The sequence below is a fragment of the Rhamphochromis longiceps genome, linkage group LG23 (genome assembly GCF_057381845.1).
Source record: "Rhamphochromis longiceps isolate RC_006_pf linkage group LG23, R_longiceps_female_GT1.1, whole genome shotgun sequence".
NCBI lineage: Eukaryota > Metazoa > Chordata > Actinopteri > Cichliformes > Cichlidae > Rhamphochromis > Rhamphochromis longiceps.
In genome coordinates this window covers 8,513,257-8,533,446 of record NC_140578.1, presented here as the reverse complement: position 1 = coordinate 8,533,446, position 20,190 = coordinate 8,513,257, and the positions used below count along the sequence as shown (strand labels likewise).

The window sequence follows — 20,190 nt, the reverse complement described above, 5'->3', positions numbered from 1 at the left end:
TTTTTAAAAATAATCTACGCTTTTTACCATCGAAATTGCTTCTTTTCAAAAGATTTCATGGTTTTAAAGGTTTTATGCTTCCGCAGACAAAACCGAGAAGAAATGAAACCAGGATTGAACAGGACATATCTATGTGATTTTCTTTAAAATGGAGAAATCAATTCCTTAACATTAATCCTATGATTAATTTAAAGAATATAGATGGATAGATGTGATGCTGGCTCAAAGACACTCACTTTAAGTGCTAATTGTGCTGTTTATCACAGAGCATGCAGTGACTTTCTGTGTAAAGAGTGAGAAGGCTGAAAATGTGATTTTCTGCAGTTCTCCTCCTGTTGCTGATTTCTGTCACCTGTCAGATTTGTTTAACACATTTGCTGAGAGCTGTGACAACAAAGTAAACAGTACTGAAGCAGAGGAGGATTTTGATCACCACCTGTGAGAAGACCCTGGAGGTAATAATAGCAGGACTGCAATCTCTCCAAAAGCATTGCAGTTTAACTTTCACTATTTACTTAGCTTCTAGCTTTTAGCTGCTGGAGCAGAGCTGTTGAGCAACACATCAGCCTCCAGACAGGAAGAGAGGGTCAACACGGTAGTCCCAGAAAGTCTGGAAAGGCTGGTTTGTTGAAGGCACGGTGGGTGGCAGGAACTACCATTAATTTCTTAATGCCTTTTTTGGCCAGTAGATAGTTTCTCAGCAAATAACGACTATTAGACAGTCTTAAAAACAGAAGGCATCACTACCAAGGCAGCAGCGTGTTCTTTTATGGCTTTTGCCACCGCTTTAGTGCAATGTGGACTGTTTCAGCATTACAGGAGGAATGGTGTGGATGTGTTTGCTGTGGTGCGAGCAGGAATTCTCATTTGTCTTGCACAGATTGAGCAGCACTTTTCACTGCTTTGTCTCAGGAAAGAAGCTGCAGAGAGGTGTTTGCATGGCTCCTCAGTTTCATACCCCCATTAGTTTCTCGCGGAAAAGTCATGCAGTTACTTTGACACAAATATGAAAAGTTTCCACTTTCTGAGTCAGTGTGCTAATTTGCTTTACACCTCATTTTAAAGTCATTTACTCTCTTTCTCACTAATGCTTTCTGCGTCCAGGCTGCGTTTGTTATAAAAACACAACTGATGCCATTTTTGAAGGTTGCCAGCACATTCTGAAAAGGCCACCTACCACGCATATGACTAAAACTGATGTACGATTTGTTGAACTTCATTTCTACTGAACAAAATTTTGTAGTTTTAGAAAAGGTTCAGTGTCACCGGCTCATTGTTTCCTGGCTGTTATCAACTTTCATATTTAGACTTTCAAATAGTAGGTTACTGAAATTATCAGTATTTTATGGAGATTTTCATAGCAACCTCTGGACTGGTGTAATGTATAGTGCTTCAAAATTCTCTCAAGTTTCTGTCGTTCAGATTGTTCATTTGCTATATTAACAGTTTTTAGCTGTTACTGATTAAATCTGATTTTTGTTTGATGAGAAAAATGAAATAACCAAACTCTTAAAGGGCTTAATATGAGACTCTATGAGAGTTGTTGTGAGTGACCATCTAGCACAGAAGAATGTGAACAACCAGCACAAAAGAAAGCATCAATTTTAGTTTTTAATTAAAACATTTTTAAAAAATTTTTAGCTCAAATTATGCACTAAATCAAAATAAATGTCAAACAGCCTTGAGACCAGTTTAAAAAAGAAAGAGCTTTTTGTCCTCAAGGATTCATAAACACCATCTAATATATTATGTAACAAATAGGCTGCATTTGTAGAAAAGCCCTTTATTATGCCTTTATTATTTTTGTATGTGTTGTAGTATTACGCTGCTAATGAATTTGCTGCTCTGCATCAAGTCACCACAAAATAATCAGTAAGCACCTACATGTCATACCGTGGCAAGATAATCTCTGGAAAATAAGAAAGTTTATTAATCCCATTGGGGGAAATGTGCACGGCTGGATAAATTCTTGTACAGGCAGAAGTTATTTCAGGTGATCCTAAATGTAAAACAAACACTTGGAATTTAATGGGTATGTGCCAGTGGGAAATGACAAGCAGAGGTATGAGGTAAGCCAATTAAACTAATTAACAATAGCAATAGAATGTGGCAAGTGGACACAGATTAAGACAATTAGTATCATGTAGTCAGGATTGTGAGACGACTACATCTGGAACTGTACACCAACGGTTATGAAATACACAATTTCAAAAAGCCGTTAAGGAGACTTATCCCGCTAATTTTCTGCTCCCTGCTATTGTTCTTAGACTCTACTATAGCAGCTTTGCATGATTCATGGTGAAAATAATCCGTATTTATCTTATACTTTGATGCAAAACTGACACTATATTGCCAAAAGTATTTTCTCGTCTCGTCTGCCTTCACACATGTATGAACTTTGGTAGCAACCTATTCTTAATCCATAGGTTTTAATATGATGTCAGGCCACCAAAACCAAAAGGAAAGAGACATCCCAAAAACTGTTCCCACAAAGTTGGGAGGATGAAATTGTCCAAAATGTCTTGGTATGCTAAATCATAAGAATTCCTTTCACAGGAACCGAGGGGCTGAGTTAAACTCCTGAAAAACAACCCCACACCTTAATCTTCCGTCCACAAAACTTTATACTTAGCACAATGCAGTCAGACAAGTACCGTTCTCCTGGCAACCACCAAACCCAGACTCGCCACACGAAGAAGCGTGATTTAATGACTGGACTTGGTGCATCCTGAAAACAACCCATTCTTTGAAAAATGTTTGTAGAAGCCGTCTGCATGCCTAGGTGCTTTATTTTATATACCTGTGGCCATAAAAGTGATTCGTTTGGATGAGTGAGTGAATACTTTTGACAATATAGCGTAGTTTGTCTTTTAGTTCCATTCAGCTTAAGCAAACTTGTATCGATTGGTCAACCTTAACAAACTGAAGACTTGAACAGCAGGTGGGTGGAGGTGTCATGCTTACAACCAGAGCTGTATGCATAAGATTATTGAAAAATTGAGCAAAACTGAGCATTTAAACCAGTCTGAACCCTGAGCTTTGAAGGAATACCCGTCTCTCTGTTTATCTGTCGCATTAAATGTCTGAGAACCTCAAGTCCACACCAATTCAACAGAGGTGAATACACAGTTAGCTTATTAATATCAGTGTGTCATATCTAATAAAATACAAATGTCAAACATTTTATATAAAAGTTAGGCAACTGTGACACATTAGGCTGAACAAGTTAAACACAGGTAAATGCTGCAGCTGTCTCCTGTGTTTCCTCGTTGGATGCAGACTCACTGAAAGCAGGTAGGGAGGCAGAAGGAAACAAGTGAAAATATAAACAGAGAGAAGACTGTGCCAGACTGCTGACAGCAGCTGTACTTTGCCTCCCGAGGGATTAGCTGAGATTTCAGGGTGACTGAGAGGACACTGAGCTGATAGCTGGTTAGACAAGCGCACTGTCTAATTTTCAAAGAAAACCAAAACAAACAGGAAGTTTCGTTCAGACTAAGATATGATGTGGACAGAGCCGGCTACTGTAGAGGTGATGAGTGATCTACCCAATTAGTTTTTTCTTCTGATAAATATGTGGTATACAGGCCCATTGATCTCCGGGCTTATCTCATCGTTCATACAAACTGTTATCAGTTCTGTGGTCTCATATTAAATTATCACGTAGTAACAAATTAAAAGATGATCCTAATATTTTGCTAGATGGTAATTGCCATACCGCGCCATCGGCCCCTCTGGCCATCAGCAGTAGGCGGTAGGTGAAGTGTCTTGCCCAAGGACACAACGACCAAGACTGTCTGAGCCGGGGCTCGAACCAGCAACCTTCCAATTACAAAACAAACTGCCAACTCTTAAGCCACGATAATAGGTATGTCTAAGTAGCCTAAAGGGAATAAGTGCTTGAAAAAAGTGCTTGTATGAATGGGTGAATGGGGCAAGTAAAAAGCTCTTTGAGTGCATTTAGTATTATGACACCAGAGGAGATTTATTTTCCGCTCCTTCTGTAGAAATAACCGTATTTGTTTTGCATGTTTGTCCACCACTCTCGAACATTTGCTTGCTGAAATATTGAACCATGTCTTCCATGCAATAGCCATTCAGGTTCAAGATGTTTGGAGCTGTTATGCATATGCTGCCAGTCTGAAGCCTCTCCAGAACATTTTAGTCAGATTCAGCTGAGCCGAATCCATGACACTATACCTTTGTTCTGAGGTAGTCATAGATTTACAAGTGTGTACAGAAGTATGATCTTGCTGACTGTTTTTATTTGCCCATCTTTGCAACAATACTATTGCTCTGGTGTTATATTTATCCAGTTCAAATGACCTGAACTCTTGTGATATCTTGTGACACTTGTAATACAATACTGTAATATTTTATTTATGTTAATTCCAGACATCTTTTTTTCCTGAAACAACCTACCTGAAGTGGGATTGGTGCATGGGAAATGAGTGGGATGTTTACTGAGATGTGACTCAGAGTGTTTATTTTGTTATCGCGGCAAACGGGGTTAAGGTTTTTGATATCGTTAGCGTGCGTAAGTGTCATTCTGTGTGTAAACACGATAGCCCGAAATGTTTTGAATCAATTCTGATAAAACTTTGTAGAAGCGTAGAGTGGGGTCATGTTAACAGTCCGTTAAAAATGGCCTTACATCCAACAAGGTCTTCAAGTTCAATGTGATGATTTATTGGTCAAAGATTGTAGATTTTTGTCATAGCTTGACAAAGATTTTATCAAACTATGATCCTTACAAGTGTGGTGTGTGTTGTCAACATATAGAAATTACCATGTAAAGATTTGATTTTACATTTGACCTCTCCTTAAGGGTTGATTAATTGAGCTGAATGTGAAAATGCTAATGATATTTAGAAAAAAATTAAAACTTGTTTACTTACTTACTGCTTGTATTTATGTTAAGAACATATAGGCCTACAGGGAGTGATATATGGGGATTCTAAATACAGTATTACGCAGGACCTCTGACCTCTTCTTCAAGGTCAGATAAGGTCAAACTTTTTTTTAGTTCAAAATTTTATAAAATATCTGATCTTTAAAACTCTGCTTGAAATTCTAGTGCCGTTGTCTTGTCAACATGGAAGAAATATATCTGTATGTGGGAATCCTAAATATCATGTCACACTGGACCGCTAATCTCAGTTTTACATTTCATATGCCTCTCTTTCAAGTTGATGAGTTGCCTATTTAGAAATATATTGTAGTGTGTTATATAATAGGCTCAAGTTATGTATGTCAAGTTATGTAAGAATTGATATTAATCATCCATTACCCAACCCTACATACTGTTATAGTGTAATGAAAGTAAAGATTTTACTGCACTACAAACTTATTAAAGTACATTTTAAAAAGAACTAAGAGGACATAAATAAATACAAAATTAAATACTATTACCTTTAAAGTAAATACTGACCAAAGAGCGAGCCATCTTACAGGAAGTGTGTGCTCTCTGGGTGCTTCTTGTTATAGCCTTTATGAATGCCTTATTTCTACCTCTGACAAATCATACAATTTAAGCATTTTCTAAAATAAAAACAAAACCTAAATAAGCAAACATACTCAGGAAATCCAAGTAAACTTAAAAATGGAATAAAAACTGATAAGGACTGGTCAGCTGACACGTATAGTGATGCAACAGAAGAATAAAACCAAACAATTCATAAACATTGTTGATAGCAATTTTTATTGAACAGAAGAAACTAACTCAAAGTGAGTGTGTTAGACTGTGGTTCATCATGTTAAAGCATTGAAGCTCATCATCGTCTAATAAAGTGCACTTTCAGTTAACTGCCAAACGGAGAGTCATCTCCTTCCCTCACACAAGTTCAGTCAGGTCCCACACGGTGCAGGACTCTCTGCACCTCAGCTCTTCTTGGTAGAACACCATCACAGTAAGATACATGAGACCAAGTGCAATGACTGAAAATCTCAGTAAGGGCGAGTGCATAAGTGTTAATGGAAGATCAGCACGTGAAAGAGTCTCTCTCATCACACCCGGGTCTGAAAAGTCTGCTATTCCAGCCACCGTTTTCTGCCCTGGCTCAGTTTAACCCAGTCGTTATCATAAAGCAGCAGATGGTGGCTTCTGCTCAGTACTCTGATTATGTAATCATGATTGTAAAACAGCACAGTATTTCTTTATTAACGGTTAACGCTAAGCTAAAATCTTTGCCATGAGCGTCTCTACATTATCAGATCTCAACTTTAAAAAAATATTTAGCTATTCCCAGAAGTGTTTCTCTACATAATATATATGTACAGCTGCATCTTTACAAAGAAAATAATGTTCTGTTAAAGACTGTTGCAAGGTCAGACTCCAGTTTTGGCACGTGTTCGTCATGACTTCACCCAGAAAACAGACTACGTGGATGAGACAGCAGAAACGAGCGCATTCAACACGCCTCTCATGTACAAACACAGACACTAACCTAACATAAATCCTATTCCTACGTCTTATTTATAACGAGATGTATTTGCAATGGTGATTCCCTCGGATGTGGAGCAAACAGGAATGTTGTTCACATGAAAACAAAGTGTTTGATGTTGCGCTCGAGAAAAAAGCGCCAGAGAGATCATTTACAGTACTGGGGATATCGTATCAATCACCATTAAATTTGAAGAGATTTTCAGGATTGCAGTGTGCTACATCAGACACGCACACATCATCAAAGTCAGAGACAGATTAAAAGGAAAATGCCTAAGCCATAATTCACCATAGAAATGGAAAAGAAAGGACAATGCAGTCCAAGGTTGCAAAGGGACACATAACAGAGGGGGAAAAACCAAACCAAACAGCACATCTACTACTCACAATTAAATGTACTGTATTTTAATCTCACCAGGAAACGTCACACTGGATACTTTCACCTCATATTGCACCGTTTTAGCTTTTTCAGTCGAAAGATTAGGCAGTAATGGGTCGTGTCTCTCTTGCGTCAAGTTAATCTCTTATTCCACATGTAAAATACAAAATTAAACCTAGCTTCTTTTTTTTTTTTTTAACCTGTCCTATCAACTTGTGCGTTTCATGCACTTTATCCTTAACAGCCAGAGCTTAAACATACAGTATAAGCTCTCAAAAGAGCCTTTCACTTAATTACATTACTACTTTGTTACCAGCATTTCATATAAAAGTAATAAATATACAGAGTTCAATAAATTGGGGCGTTCCATGTGAATAACGTATAAAGATTCAGTGGATTTAAGTGAAAACAGCAGGAATTTTTTTTCCCCAATGTGTAGTGTTATGCGTGTAGTGTTTAAGTACTGATTGCTTCTGGTCAGACTAACAGGACAAAATAAAATCTACTACCGTCAACAGCTGACAGCTTTATATTTAGGTAGTTTAAAGCTTGCGAGTTCTCTCCAATTAGTGTTCAGATATTGCTTGAGAAATTAGAAATGCGTGAAATCTCTCAATGCGTATTATACAGTGTTTGTCTCCATCTTCATACATTTCTCATGCACCCACTAAAGACATAAATACACCGAAGCTCAGTTAAGGAAGGGGAATAGCCCTAATGGAAGGAAGTATGATTGGGTGGCACATCATGGAAGTAGATCTTATACATAATGTAGATCTTATAAAAATGATAAAGTACAATTTCTGAAACTGTCTATATGTGCACCAAATCCTTCCTGGTTGAGAACACCAAGTGGCTGCTTGATGCAATACCTTTTCCTCCCCGATCATGCTGTTGAGCATTTTTGCTTTTCATATTAAAGTGCAGTCCAAATGCAGGTGGCTAAAAGACAAGAATCAAAATAAAGAGAGTGACAGAGAAAAGAAATAGACGAGGTAAAACCCAGAGGGTGAGACTGGGGCAGAGGATTGGCACATACTTCAGAGAGGTCTGACTTGAGGAGGAGCAGGATGGGATGGAGATGAAGAGTCTGTTTTGTTTTTTAAACTTCAGCCTAACAAAGTCCTTCCTATCCTTCTCCAGCGTCACTCCCTGGATTGGTAGAAGAGGATGTATCCCGACTCAGAGTTCTTCGAGATATCTGAGGTAAGACCGTAAAACTCCTCAATGGCCTGGGCATCAATTTTCTGCACAACAGAGGTAAGATGAGATTAAATGGCAATGCAAACAAACAGAGGAGTCAAGGAACAAATAGGCCAACACTAACAGTCACGCACCTCCACAATGTCATCATCAAACAGCAGCCAGAAGCCATGACTCTTCACTATAGTGATGTAATGACCTCGATTTGGGCCGCTGAGGAGACAAAAGACAAACATTGAAATCGTTAACTCTGCCCACGCGTACTTCCTCCTGTCGTTTGCACAAAATTAACCACAACTGGCCACACGTGCACTCACTGCCATTTAATAGTGATTTGGGACTTGGGAAATTCTGAGCAGCAACTTTATGTGGTTTGAGAGCTAATACCTTAAATCTGTGAAGATCTTGTAATAATATGAAGGAAGTGACTGCTCTTGGCCAGGTGCAACCACCACTTTTCAATTCATTTCTATTTATATAGTGCAAAATCACAACAACAGTCGCCTCAAGGCGCTCTATATTGTAAGGTAGACCCTACAATAACACACGCAGAGAAAAACCCAACAATCGTATGGCCCCCTATGAGCAAGCACTTTGGCGACAGTGGGAAGGAAAAACTCCCTTTTAACAGGAAGAAACCTCCAGCAGTACCAGGCTCAGGGAGGGGCGGGGCCATCTGCTGCCACTGGTTGGGGTGAGAGAAGGAAGACAGAATAAAAGGCATGCTAATCTTTTAGGACACATTCACGCCAAGTTTTAAAGTGTTACACTGTCCAGTTTGATCGGAGTAACAGGAACAAATTCAGTCTTTACAGACGCAACAAATTTTAAATGCACTCGACAAAGTGTGCACTTCTACAAAGAGGAAGGAGAGAGCTGGCGACGCAAAGATTATAAAAGATGGACATAGGCACTGTGATGTAAGGAAGTCAGATTTTATTGCCTCAGTGTTAACATTTTGACCATCACTTAGTTTTCTGGAAAAAGAAGTGGTTCAGTTACCAGACAATCTGAACTTTGTGCGCCACAATCTGGTGGTGAAGCCCAGCAGAGAGTTCCCATTTACAGCTGCCTTTGTGGACAACCACCTGCCAGTTAAAGCAGCTACACCCACAATATTGCAAACAAGAAGACTTGACAGATTTTAAATTATTAAATTATGCAAGGTCCTTAACAGCTGCTGAAGAGGAAATTCGTTGCAGGGTGCAAAACTGTTTCTGTACAAGGCTGTAAACATGTTTACATCTGCTGTTCACTCCGATCAGCTGAGCAGCTGTTGCTCTTGGTCCCTAAACTAGCCGAGCTTTCTCTATTGTGGTCCTGAAGCTTTGGAATGATCCTCCTCTTCACATTAGGCAATCTACTTCAGTGGTGGTCTTTAAATCCAGGTTAAAAACTCGTTTTTATTTGCTGGCTTTGGACTCAGTGGATAACTGACACTGCTAATGCTTTGTTATTTTATTTATTATTCTTATTTTGCTTTTTTTTAATTTTTTTTATTTCTCGTGTACAGCACTTTGGTTGGCCATATGTTGTTTTTAAAGTGCTATATAAATAAAATTATGGTATGTTGTGAAACTGAGGATTTGGAATGGGAGCCTATGGGACTGACTCAGTTTTAGTTTTTACTTCATATTTCACTTTTCAACTTGTGCTGGTTGAAAATTATGGCTGGGCCATATCATACCGTTCACGGTAATACCGATATAATGTTGGGCAACAATAAGAAAATGAAATATCGCGATAGAATATGGGTAAAACACGCATGCGCAGTGCCTTTGTTTTCATACGCATATGGCAGAAAAAGCATGGTGGAGAATGAGAAGGGTGAAAGCGGGTCGTTGAATGAAACGGATGAACCAGAACTGGTTTGTAAAAATGCTGCAACTTCAGTGGTGTGGAACTGGTTTAGCTTTCGTCACAACAAAGCACTATTTTTGGTAGAGCATGCTAGCGGGCCGTCGTTATTACCGCGTTTTTTGGAAAATACCACACACCTTAAATCAATCCTTTGATTTTTCTGAAAATCGGCAGTGCCCCTTATAATCCCGTGTGCCTTATGTTTGAATTCTGGTTGTGTTTACTGACCTCGAAACGATTTTATGTACACGGCGCTCGAAAATCTGTCAAATGTTTTAGTGTGACTTTGCTAAGCTACGAACCCGCACAGCTTGATGGATTGTTGGAGCATTACGGCTATCGTAGGCAGGAGCCTCACGGAGTGATACGTACTGTGCTTCAACATAATATTACCGTATTGTGTGTGTATAACCTCTTTTTAAGATTTATGGATATTACACATGGTTATCCTGAGGATCTGTCGGCCAATTTCCACTGGAAATGCCTTTTGGTTAAACTGTCAGCAAGGAATTTGCATTTTCACTGTTAAATTGTATATAACTTTAATGCACATAAAAAACAGCTGCTTGTTTAAGTTAAAATACATTGATGGTTTTTTTGCACTAATAAATTTGTGGAGTTGTAAAGTATTTTGTCTAGTGTCAATTATATCGTCAGCAGACTTCTTTTTTTTTTTTTTATAAATAAATACTTTATCTTAGAAGTATTTTATTTTAAAATGCAAAGTATGCTTTTTAAAATAAAAACCTATTAGTGTGGATTTACCCAGAGACCTGAAGCCTGAACTATAACACAGGATGTGGGACTTAGCGAGGTAACTGCAGGTTTAACCCCTGATTTTCAGGAAGATGGTTCACTTTTTACTGAGGTACATCTCTGTGGTCATTTGTGTTGCAGATGTACCCAGCTCTGTAGCAGGTTACGCTGGCAATAAGCGATCAACAGGCATGAAATCACCTCCTACTGACCAATTGATTCACCAGAAAATAACATCATGATTCCTGGAAGATCCCTCAAACGTCTGAGCGAGGATGTCAGCAGTTTCTAAAGTCTCTGTCTTTCTCTGATGACGCAGATTGGGAAAGCCTAGGTTGACTTACGAAGCTCTTTGAGTAACTGCTTAGCCTGATTGCTAACGTTGGGGCAGGTGAAGCCAGATAAGGAAAAATATCCTGGCAATGTTGAATTTGTTTCATAGTGCGGGGTTCTCGTTCCACTGCCTTTATGGGTCAGCTGAAAAAATGTAAAGTCTGATCAGTGAGTTGGTAGAGGCTTAAAAAAAATGAACAGTGTTATTTTTTTAAATTCCAAAACATGACACAATAACAGCCTTACATATCTACTTTTACCAGGTGTGACAAGATCCATCACACGTACTTTTGCTATATGTATAATAATCAGTATACTATACCTTCCACAGTGCACCACCACAGCTACTAGATCATACATGCGATCCAGGTTGACTGCATCCCCAGACGTGTTAAAGAGACGGAGTTCTAATGGGAAAACCACCCGATAGGACAGCTTGGTGTAGCGGTGCAGCTGCTCCATGTACTTAAACCTCTTGAGGTGTAGCGCCAGGATCATAGGAAGTTTCTTCACACGCATCCTGCAGTGAAGAATACATGCTTAGGAAGGAGCCTTTCTGCAGGAACATAACACTGGTGGTCAAACGGAGTGCTTTACTGACCGTTTCTGTGCTTCCTGCTTGCTGCAGCATGTCTCACAGTAGTATTTGTATTCACTGCACAAAGTCTCTGTGTTACTAAAGTCCCTGGAGGAACAAGCAGACCACAGGAGGCTCAATTACTGAGTCTCACTCACACCAAAGGGAATATGTCAGCTCCGTCTGAATGTATAATAAATCAATACTACCTGAGACAGTGTGTTATTGATGTGTTCTGCTCTACATCCACAGAAAGATCCAGAAAATCCTCATCTTTGCTGCTCACCTGTCAGACAGCGAGAGACACCGATGTAACTCATCTGTTGTTACACTGACAGAGTCAGTGAGACTAAGCCTGCTGTTCTGTGACAGAACAGCCACCCACTCACACCTACACACACTCAGCCAGTCTTTGAAATGCTTATTTGACTGAATGGCTTTTGTCTCTGCACCCTGCATCGCCTTGGTGTTTTGCAGGGGTTGTTCTGGGGAACCTGTTTCACTCCTTGCCCTCAAAAAAGGTGAGGACAAAACCTCAGACGGCCCTGACGTAAACCGGGTGGTCAGAGCTCCTCAGAAGCTCTCACTGATTCTCTTTTTTTTTTTCTTCCCATGTCTCTCAGCACCTTTGCAAAGAGCTAATCCCCTTTTCAGACTTATTCAGGTGAGATCTCTTGTTCGTGCACCAGCAAATCCATTACCAGATAGCACAAACTACATCTCTCATAAACAACCGGTGTAGAAAATCCAGGAGCATACATACTGTTTCACAGTTGAGGCAGCGCGTCTCATTGGTCAGTGTGCCTTGAAAGATATCGTGAACCCACGTGGGCTCCGTCTTGTTCTCCGTCTCAGCCTCGGTGGTGACGGCGGTGCCATTGTTCTTGAGGCGCCCGTTCTGCTTTTCCTGCTTTTTCTCCTCTTGCAGAATATCAGCCACGGTGTTCAGCAGGTAGTTGAGGAATTCGTGTGCATCTTGTTGCATGTAGTTGTCAAACAGATCTGGAAGGAGACAGAGATAAATGCATACAACTTCAACTTCCTGCAGAAATAAATAGAAATACATAATATTTCTACCACAATGGGCCTACAGGAGGCTGTTATTTAAACCTATGCATCAATTTAAACATCTGAAAGCTTAATAGATCAGTGCTACAGATAAAGGACTGGACCACAGCTATTCAATGAGCCCCCCAAAAAAGGACCAATAAGGTTGTAACTGTTACCATAAAGCAGGCGCTTGGGAGAAGCAGCTAGCCTAGATCTGTATATATTAACAAAATTTGCCCTAAGCCATCTCTAAAGCTAGCTTTTTAGCAAATTAAACCTTATTTTAAAAAATACGTTTCTGGAGCACATTGCTCCTAACCCCTCAAAATATACTTTTTTTCTATAGAATACAGTAAAAACTGTGCACCAGTATAGATAAAGAAGTGGTAGACCAGTATCGACTGGTTCTTTCTATGTTACATCAGGGGAAGTAACAGCTGTTGTAGTTCTGAAAACTACAGGTGTGTTTAATAACAGTAATAACTGCTGGTTCATTGGCACAAGCAGAAAACAGCTGTCATTACAGTGATTTGTTACACCTGCATTACTCTCACTGCGATGCTGCACTTTGAAAATGTCTGCCTTGACATGTTGTAAGTAAAATCAGCAGGGTTTATTTATAATAAAAACATCCATACACATTCTTTGTTTTAACAGATCTGTATATAAAGGGGGAAATGAGAAGGGAATGGTGGCGGCTGCCGAGGGGGAAGAAAAAAAAAAAAAAAAAAAAAAAAAAGCGTCCAGAGATGAGCCAGCTGACCAAAGCTGGGTCTCAACAGAGATTGCATTGTTCATGCACATAAAGAGCTTCCTCAATATGGACAGCAGTGAACAGTCAGCCTTTCTGTCAGCTCTACTCTGAATGACCTTACCACCAACACGCACCTGCCTTTCACTTCAAATATTCAGACTGTAATGTAGCTCAAAAGCACACTAAACTAAACCACAGCACTCAGCTCTCCATTTATGGACACGTGTGTGTGAAAGGATCCACATGACGGACACTTAAGTCATTCTTCAACACACTGTCTTAATGTTTTGAGCATATAAATTTTGACAAGAAAAATTACTCTTCTGAGAAATTATTAATGCGAGACTCTTCTTCCAGTAATCCAGCACATAACACCAGAACACTAAAACTGGGACACCTCAATGGGATTAACCCCTTTTTATTTATTTATTTATTTTTAAACAGCACCAGTGGCAGGCCCATTTTACAAGCACTCTATAAATGACAGTAACTCAGTTACCATTTGTGCTAGAGACACAATTCAAACGGTTTCGGGAAGAAGAAAAAGTGACCTTTAAGGGGATATTTGGTGTTTCATGGCAGCACAAAGCATTCACAAGGCACTGCTGTCTGAACACAGGAAGAAAAATCAGCTCGGCACAGAGATTACCATGTGCTTTTCATATTACTGTAACTCCTCAACTATTTCGAGCTAAAGAGAAAATTTGAACGGTTCCTGAAAGATCAGAAGTACTTTGTAACTTTTACAACCAAAATTGCAAAATAAGTCTAAGCAGCCTGTATGACACAAGGTTCATAAACGATTAACTGAGATGAGATCCAAGTGCCCTTAAACCCTGTATTATCAGAATATGGGGGTACTTGTTGCTTTGGGGAAGTGACAAATTAATTAGCAAATATTTATAAGGTGCTTCTCTGCAAATTAGCCAAGTACTTTGTGAACAATAACTAAAAAATATGCTGAGCTGCCTCTCCAGTGAGGTTTTCATCCCAGGAACAAACTCCAACTGGGCTGACGGTAGTCCTTGTTCAGACAGGAAGGGTTGGCGGACTTTGAAAAGTAGATCTTGAGGACTGTCCACTACTTAATCAAGAGTACATCTGGACATACATATAGAAGAATAAAGTGTTTATGCAATTCTTGGCAATCGGGAAAAAACCAAAAACAAACACACAAAAAAACCAAACATATGTTTATATTTTTTACCACAAGGTCCATTATCCAAAATATAAGGTTCGTGTAACTTCCTGCCACTGTAGATGGCGTAGACCTCACAGTTCTTATTCTTTTTCTGTGTTCATACAATTCCAGCACATGATATAACAAAGGCCGACTGTGAAACTTTCATTATGATGTATGCTCACCGTTCTCCTTCCGTAGGCGGGAGATGAATTTCTTGGGCGGTATGACGCCAACTTTTTTCTTCTGCGTGGCAATGGAGTGGAAGAGGTCAGCCAGGCACGTGAGCAGGTTCTCCTTCTTTTTCTGCTGGGCTTTGTACGCCAGCACATTCTCCCGGAAAGGCCGGCAGAAGTACAGAGCCTGGAGCACTGAGTTACAGTAACACGTGTTTCCAAACTGAGGGAGACATCGACACAAAACCGTGATGAGGAAGCGATTTAAAACAAGGACTCGAATATTTCTTTTAGATTATCTGTTAATAGCTCGTGGAAAAACGCCAGTGTGTTCTATTGTTGTTATCCATTTGGCAGACACAGTGTCTAGAGCGTTGAGAAACTTGTGTGTTTACATAAATGTCTCATTAAGGAAACAGAACATCCCCGTTTGGCCAAGAGTCTCACAAACAACATTGTTACCTCGAATACCCGCTGACCAGCCGAGGACATGACTCACTGCGGTCCCGTGGCATTTTGTTTTGAAAAATGACACCACTGTTGTTTGGCAATGGCTTTTGTTAATGCAAGCGAGGATTTAGTGATACTCACATTGACCAATCCGAAGTAGTGTTCGTTGATTGGGAATTGCTCCGGGCCGATGTCTTTCTCCAGAGCAGAGGCATTGGTGCCCTGAGAGGACAAAACACGAGACGCTCTGTCATCGTAATCATCTCATATTCCATTTGAATCATTTCAGTAGATTTCAGTGACAGACTTATTTGCTTAGTCCGGTGTGTGAATATACAGGCAAATGAATATGGAAATGATGCATAGTCAAGGGCCAGGAGCAGCTATACATCTGCAGCTATGAGGCAAAACAAAACTGACTTTTTCTGTAATTAATAAAATTATTATTTATGGAATATGTAAAGATCTCAATTTTCTGCAGAAAGCACACACTTCTGCACATCTTGCTTCCTTTCGTCAGAACAACAAGTCATGTCAATGTAGAAAACGGATATAGTCTAAACAGGTAGACCCGTATCAAAAGTCGGGACTCTTGCTGCACCCAATTGCTGAGACAGAGCACTTATCTCTTGTCAGAGCTCAAAGCTTTTTCAAATGAATCACAGCTTTGTTGAGTGAACACAGCAGACAATTTAGGTTGGGGAAGGCTTTGACTTCTAATGACTGTCATTTCTCATCTGTCAAAGCAAACAATGGATACCCGTCTGTCCGGCTTACCACTTCCAGTCTCCAATGTTTTGGGAGACATGCAGGTCCCAGGAGAGACGAATTACCAAGGAGAATCCACACATGAAATATCACATCCAACCTTTACTGACATCTGAAACCACACTTTGAAATTTGAGCTCCTCCTGATAACAGGAAGCGGGCAGTGGTATTGTTAATTTAGAAAGGAATAAATTCTTAAAGGAGACATATTATGCTCCTTTCTACATATTTTTTTGATTAAGGCAGAAGCTTGAAATAACAATTATTCATCTAACACTGAAGGTGCACTGTTGCTTCACAGCAAGAAGGTTCCTAATTTGAACCTGTTGCCCTGCATGTGTGCAGTCTACATGTTCTCCTTACTCCTGCACGAGTGCAGTCTACATGTTCTCCTTACTCCTGCACGAGTTTTCTCCAGGTACTTCGGCTTCCTTCCACAGTCCAAAAGCGTGCAATTTAGGTTAGTCGGTGTTAAGAAAAATCCATGGATACTAATAATAATAATAATGATAATATAATGACTGGTGCAATACACTGCAGCATTTTATCGGCCCATATCCATCAGTGCGTCCTTAACTTGTAACATCTCGATTCGATTACTTAGTTAAGATTATTTAATAAATAGGGTTAGGGACCTACTGACTGGGGGATGCGCCGATCTGATATTTCGATCAGGATAAAAAAATTTATTTATTTATTTATTTTTTTAAAATTCACATGATGATGGCTTCCCTGTGAACTGCTTGTTCCTGCTTTATGTTTGGTGAAACATTTGTTGGGAGGCTTTCACTAGTGTAGTTATATATTAGGGATGCAACAATACTCGTATCGGTATTGAACCGTTCGGTACGCATATGTATCGAACAATACAAAATTTTTTATTTATTTTATCAACTTTTCTTCTGACGATGCTGTCTGTGTTGAGCGCTCAGTGAATCTGTGTTCGACTACTCCGCCTAGGCTGCACTGTTGAGTGCAGATCCACTGAGCGCAGCGTAAGCTAGCAAGACGGAAGCTAAGCTCGAAATTGAACCTCCCCCACCTTCATTCAGATCTGGCGTTTGGAACTATCTTGGTTTTCATGTGAAGCATGACCCTGATGGTAAGCGCGTCATGGACAAAATTAAAACAGTATGTTGGATGTGCCACGCAATGCTCAATTGGTGGGAACTAGTGCGTTAGCGCAGTTAGCTTGTTAACGTGTTGACGCTGTCCAGCCCCACGCACGGGGCGATCCGCGGTAACTCGTTAACGGAGATTTGCTGCGTTATGGCGTTAATGTCATTTTAACGAGATTAACGCTGACAGCACTAGTGGGAACACAACGAATATCACTGCACATCACCTGATGGACAACATCTCCCACCCCATGCAGCAGACTGTGACAGCACTGAGCAGCTCCTTCAGTGGGAGACTGCGGCACCCACGGTGTGGGACTGAGAGATTTCGCAGGTCTTTCCTCCCCACTGCTGTCAGACTCCATAATAAAGACTTTAACTGATCAAGCACACACATCCATACATATGCAATAATACTAAGTGCAATAATCCTTTCTGTCATCGTTGTATTTTTACTCAGTTGTATATAGTATTTGTATTCTATTTTTATCTTATTGTATATTTATTTTATTTTATTCTATTGTATATAGTATTTTATTTTATTCTATTCTGTACAGTTGTGTACTGTATTTATTCTTATTGTATTCTAATTTTTGCCTCATAACTTTTGCACTGTCCACTTCCTGCTGTGACAAAACAAATTTCCCACGTGTGGGACTAATAAAGGTTATCTTATCTTATCTTATCTTATTTACGCCGACATCATCCTAGTGCAAAGACAAGTGGAAGCAGACAAAAACAACAAGCACGCATGCTACAAACTTTACCCGAGTCATTTAGACAGCCGTTAGCATATGATTCTCCGTATGGGGACCTGGTATGTTTAATATGCTGCTGAGAATATAGCCCAGAAGAAGCGTATAGTATAGCTTTTATTTTGGAAAGAGACATTTCTCTGTAAACTCTCTTTTCCAAAGATGAGTGATTTCTCGATCAGATAGATTTATTTTTTTTATTTTAGCAACATTACATTTAAAAACCGCATTTGGTTTCACTGAAATATACAGAGGCTGCTGGAGGCTTCCCATGAGTGTTTCTTCTTCACTCACCTCTTTTCACTCAGTGTATTTATACAGCACTGTTCATTTACCCATGTCTTATTATTAATCTCAGCTCTCTCTTTCACAATGTGTCTTTTGTCTTGTCTTCCTCCCCACACCCCTCAACAAGTTGTGGCAGATGGCTGCCCTTCCATGAGCCTGCTCCTGCTAGAGGGTTTTTTTCCTGTTAAAGGGGAGTTTTTCCTTCCCATTGTCACCAAGTGCTCATACTGTCTTTGCCTTACAATATAAAGTGCCTTGAGGTGTCTGTTATTGTAATTTGGTGCTCTATAAATAATACTGAACTATATATATATATATATATATATATATATATATATGGATATGGATAGATAGATAGATAGATAGATAGATAGATAGATAGATAGATAGATAGATAGATAGAAAATATATATAGAAACAAAAGAAAAACACCACACATCCTGATGAGATATGGATTAATATATCAGTCTGTGCAATCTAAGAACTCTAGCAGCTCTGACTGACACTGCAGGCTTTTCACATTAGCATCTAGTCTAAATAAAGCAAAGGCCACTGGCATTAGGCAGAGCCGTTTAAGTCTGTTCTTACCCACTCTTCACTGCCCCTGAACACACCAGGAGCACAGATTAGTGCAGATTCCTGCTCTATGCTACCAGGATGTAACCGGTCCTTTGCTGCAGCACCACATTATGCAATCACACCAAGCTGTCAAAGGCAGCACGCTCCCCCATCCCTCTTGTCAATCACCGGTGACAACTATACAAACTGTACATTGTGTTGTCTCGCCAGGATGCAACACACAATGCAAACGCTCCACGTGTTCTGGGAATCCATCCTACCTGACAAACCATCCTACCCATTGTTTCTGCGTATGGGCACAACACAAATTTAAGTGGCGAACCGTCCTACCTTTGTGAATGTGACCTACAAGCATATTTTAACAGCTAAAATTAAGTGGCAAATCGTCCTACCTTTGTTAATAAGATCTAGAAACATACTCTGATGGGTAAAATGAAGTGCCAAACCATGCTACCTTTGTGAATGTGACCTACAAACATACTTTAACGGGTAAAATGAAGTGGCAAACCGTCCTGGCTATATGAATATAAGCTACAGCATACTGTGATGGGCAAAGTTAAGTGGCAAACCATCATACCTAGTTAAATTTGTGGTGGAATTACTCTGTGACAGCAGAAATGTGCATAAACTACTTATGGTAGGACGTTTTGCCAAAGGAGGATGGTTTGTCAGAACACTGGCAAGCTTCAGCGTGCAAAGGTGCACAAAAGGGGCCCTGTCTGAGCGACAACTAACTAAAGTATGGGGCCACGATTTAAACTACTGTGTATACTCGTTTTAAAAAAAACCCTGCAGTGTGCACATTCTCTGGGTGCAGGTGGGAGGCGACTCATCACACACACACACAGGTTCAGCACAGTGCCTGCAAGCGGATCGATATCAACACGGAAAAGCAGCGAGTTACTCACCATATTACAAATGGAGGCGATGTTTCTGACAGTCATTTAGTTTACAGTGTCCCCTTCACCGCCATCTTTATAAAATAAACATAGCAAGGCGACGCTGAGCAATGAAGTTAATTCGCAGTCGCGGCTGGAGGCCAGACTGCAACCTCAAGCGTCAGAAAGCAGGCAGAGAGACACGGAGCACCATGCAGCCGGCACGGAGCTGAGGGGGACTCTCAGTGTGGACACGGCTGCATCCTCGCGCACATATCGAACACCCCTCAGCTGGAAAACGACAGTGCACGAGGAGACAGGCGAAAGTTGCAGGCAGCAGGTTGTTAGCAACGTCTAGGAAACGAGCCTGCTGTGTGAGGAAGCACTACAGTCCCGCCCACCAAGGGAAACCCCCGGACCTGATTGGTCCGGATTTAACCGAATTGATTGACGTGATTGAAGAGCCATATGCAGACATGCACAGTGGCGTTTAAGTGAGCCGCAACCAATCATCTGCGATGATTTTGAGCAGGGATTTGTAGTTCGTTTTGTGATTTATGAAATTTAAAAGGACTGAAGGGTTTATGCAAAAAGCCTTCAGGTGACATAAAAACATATATTAGGCTTTATAACACGTACAAGTA

General features: G+C 40.1%; 1 protein-coding gene across 1 annotated transcript; it reads right to left on the bottom strand.

The window, feature by feature from the left end:
• Positions 1-6,906: 6,906 nt before the first annotated feature.
• usp46 (ubiquitin specific peptidase 46) lies at positions 6,907-19,946 on the bottom strand. The gene is made up of 9 exons (XM_085398770.1): positions 19,577-19,946; positions 15,302-15,382; positions 14,720-14,933; positions 12,314-12,552; positions 11,760-11,836; positions 11,575-11,658; positions 11,296-11,493; positions 8,159-8,237; positions 6,907-8,068 (listed from the first exon to the last, which is right to left on the bottom strand). Exons 1-9 carry the CDS (start codon positions 19,610-19,612, stop codon positions 7,967-7,969), a joined length of 1,110 nt encoding a protein of 369 aa, XP_085254896.1. The 5' UTR covers positions 19,613-19,946; the 3' UTR covers positions 6,907-7,966.
• Between the last annotated feature and the right edge of the window lie 244 nt (positions 19,947-20,190).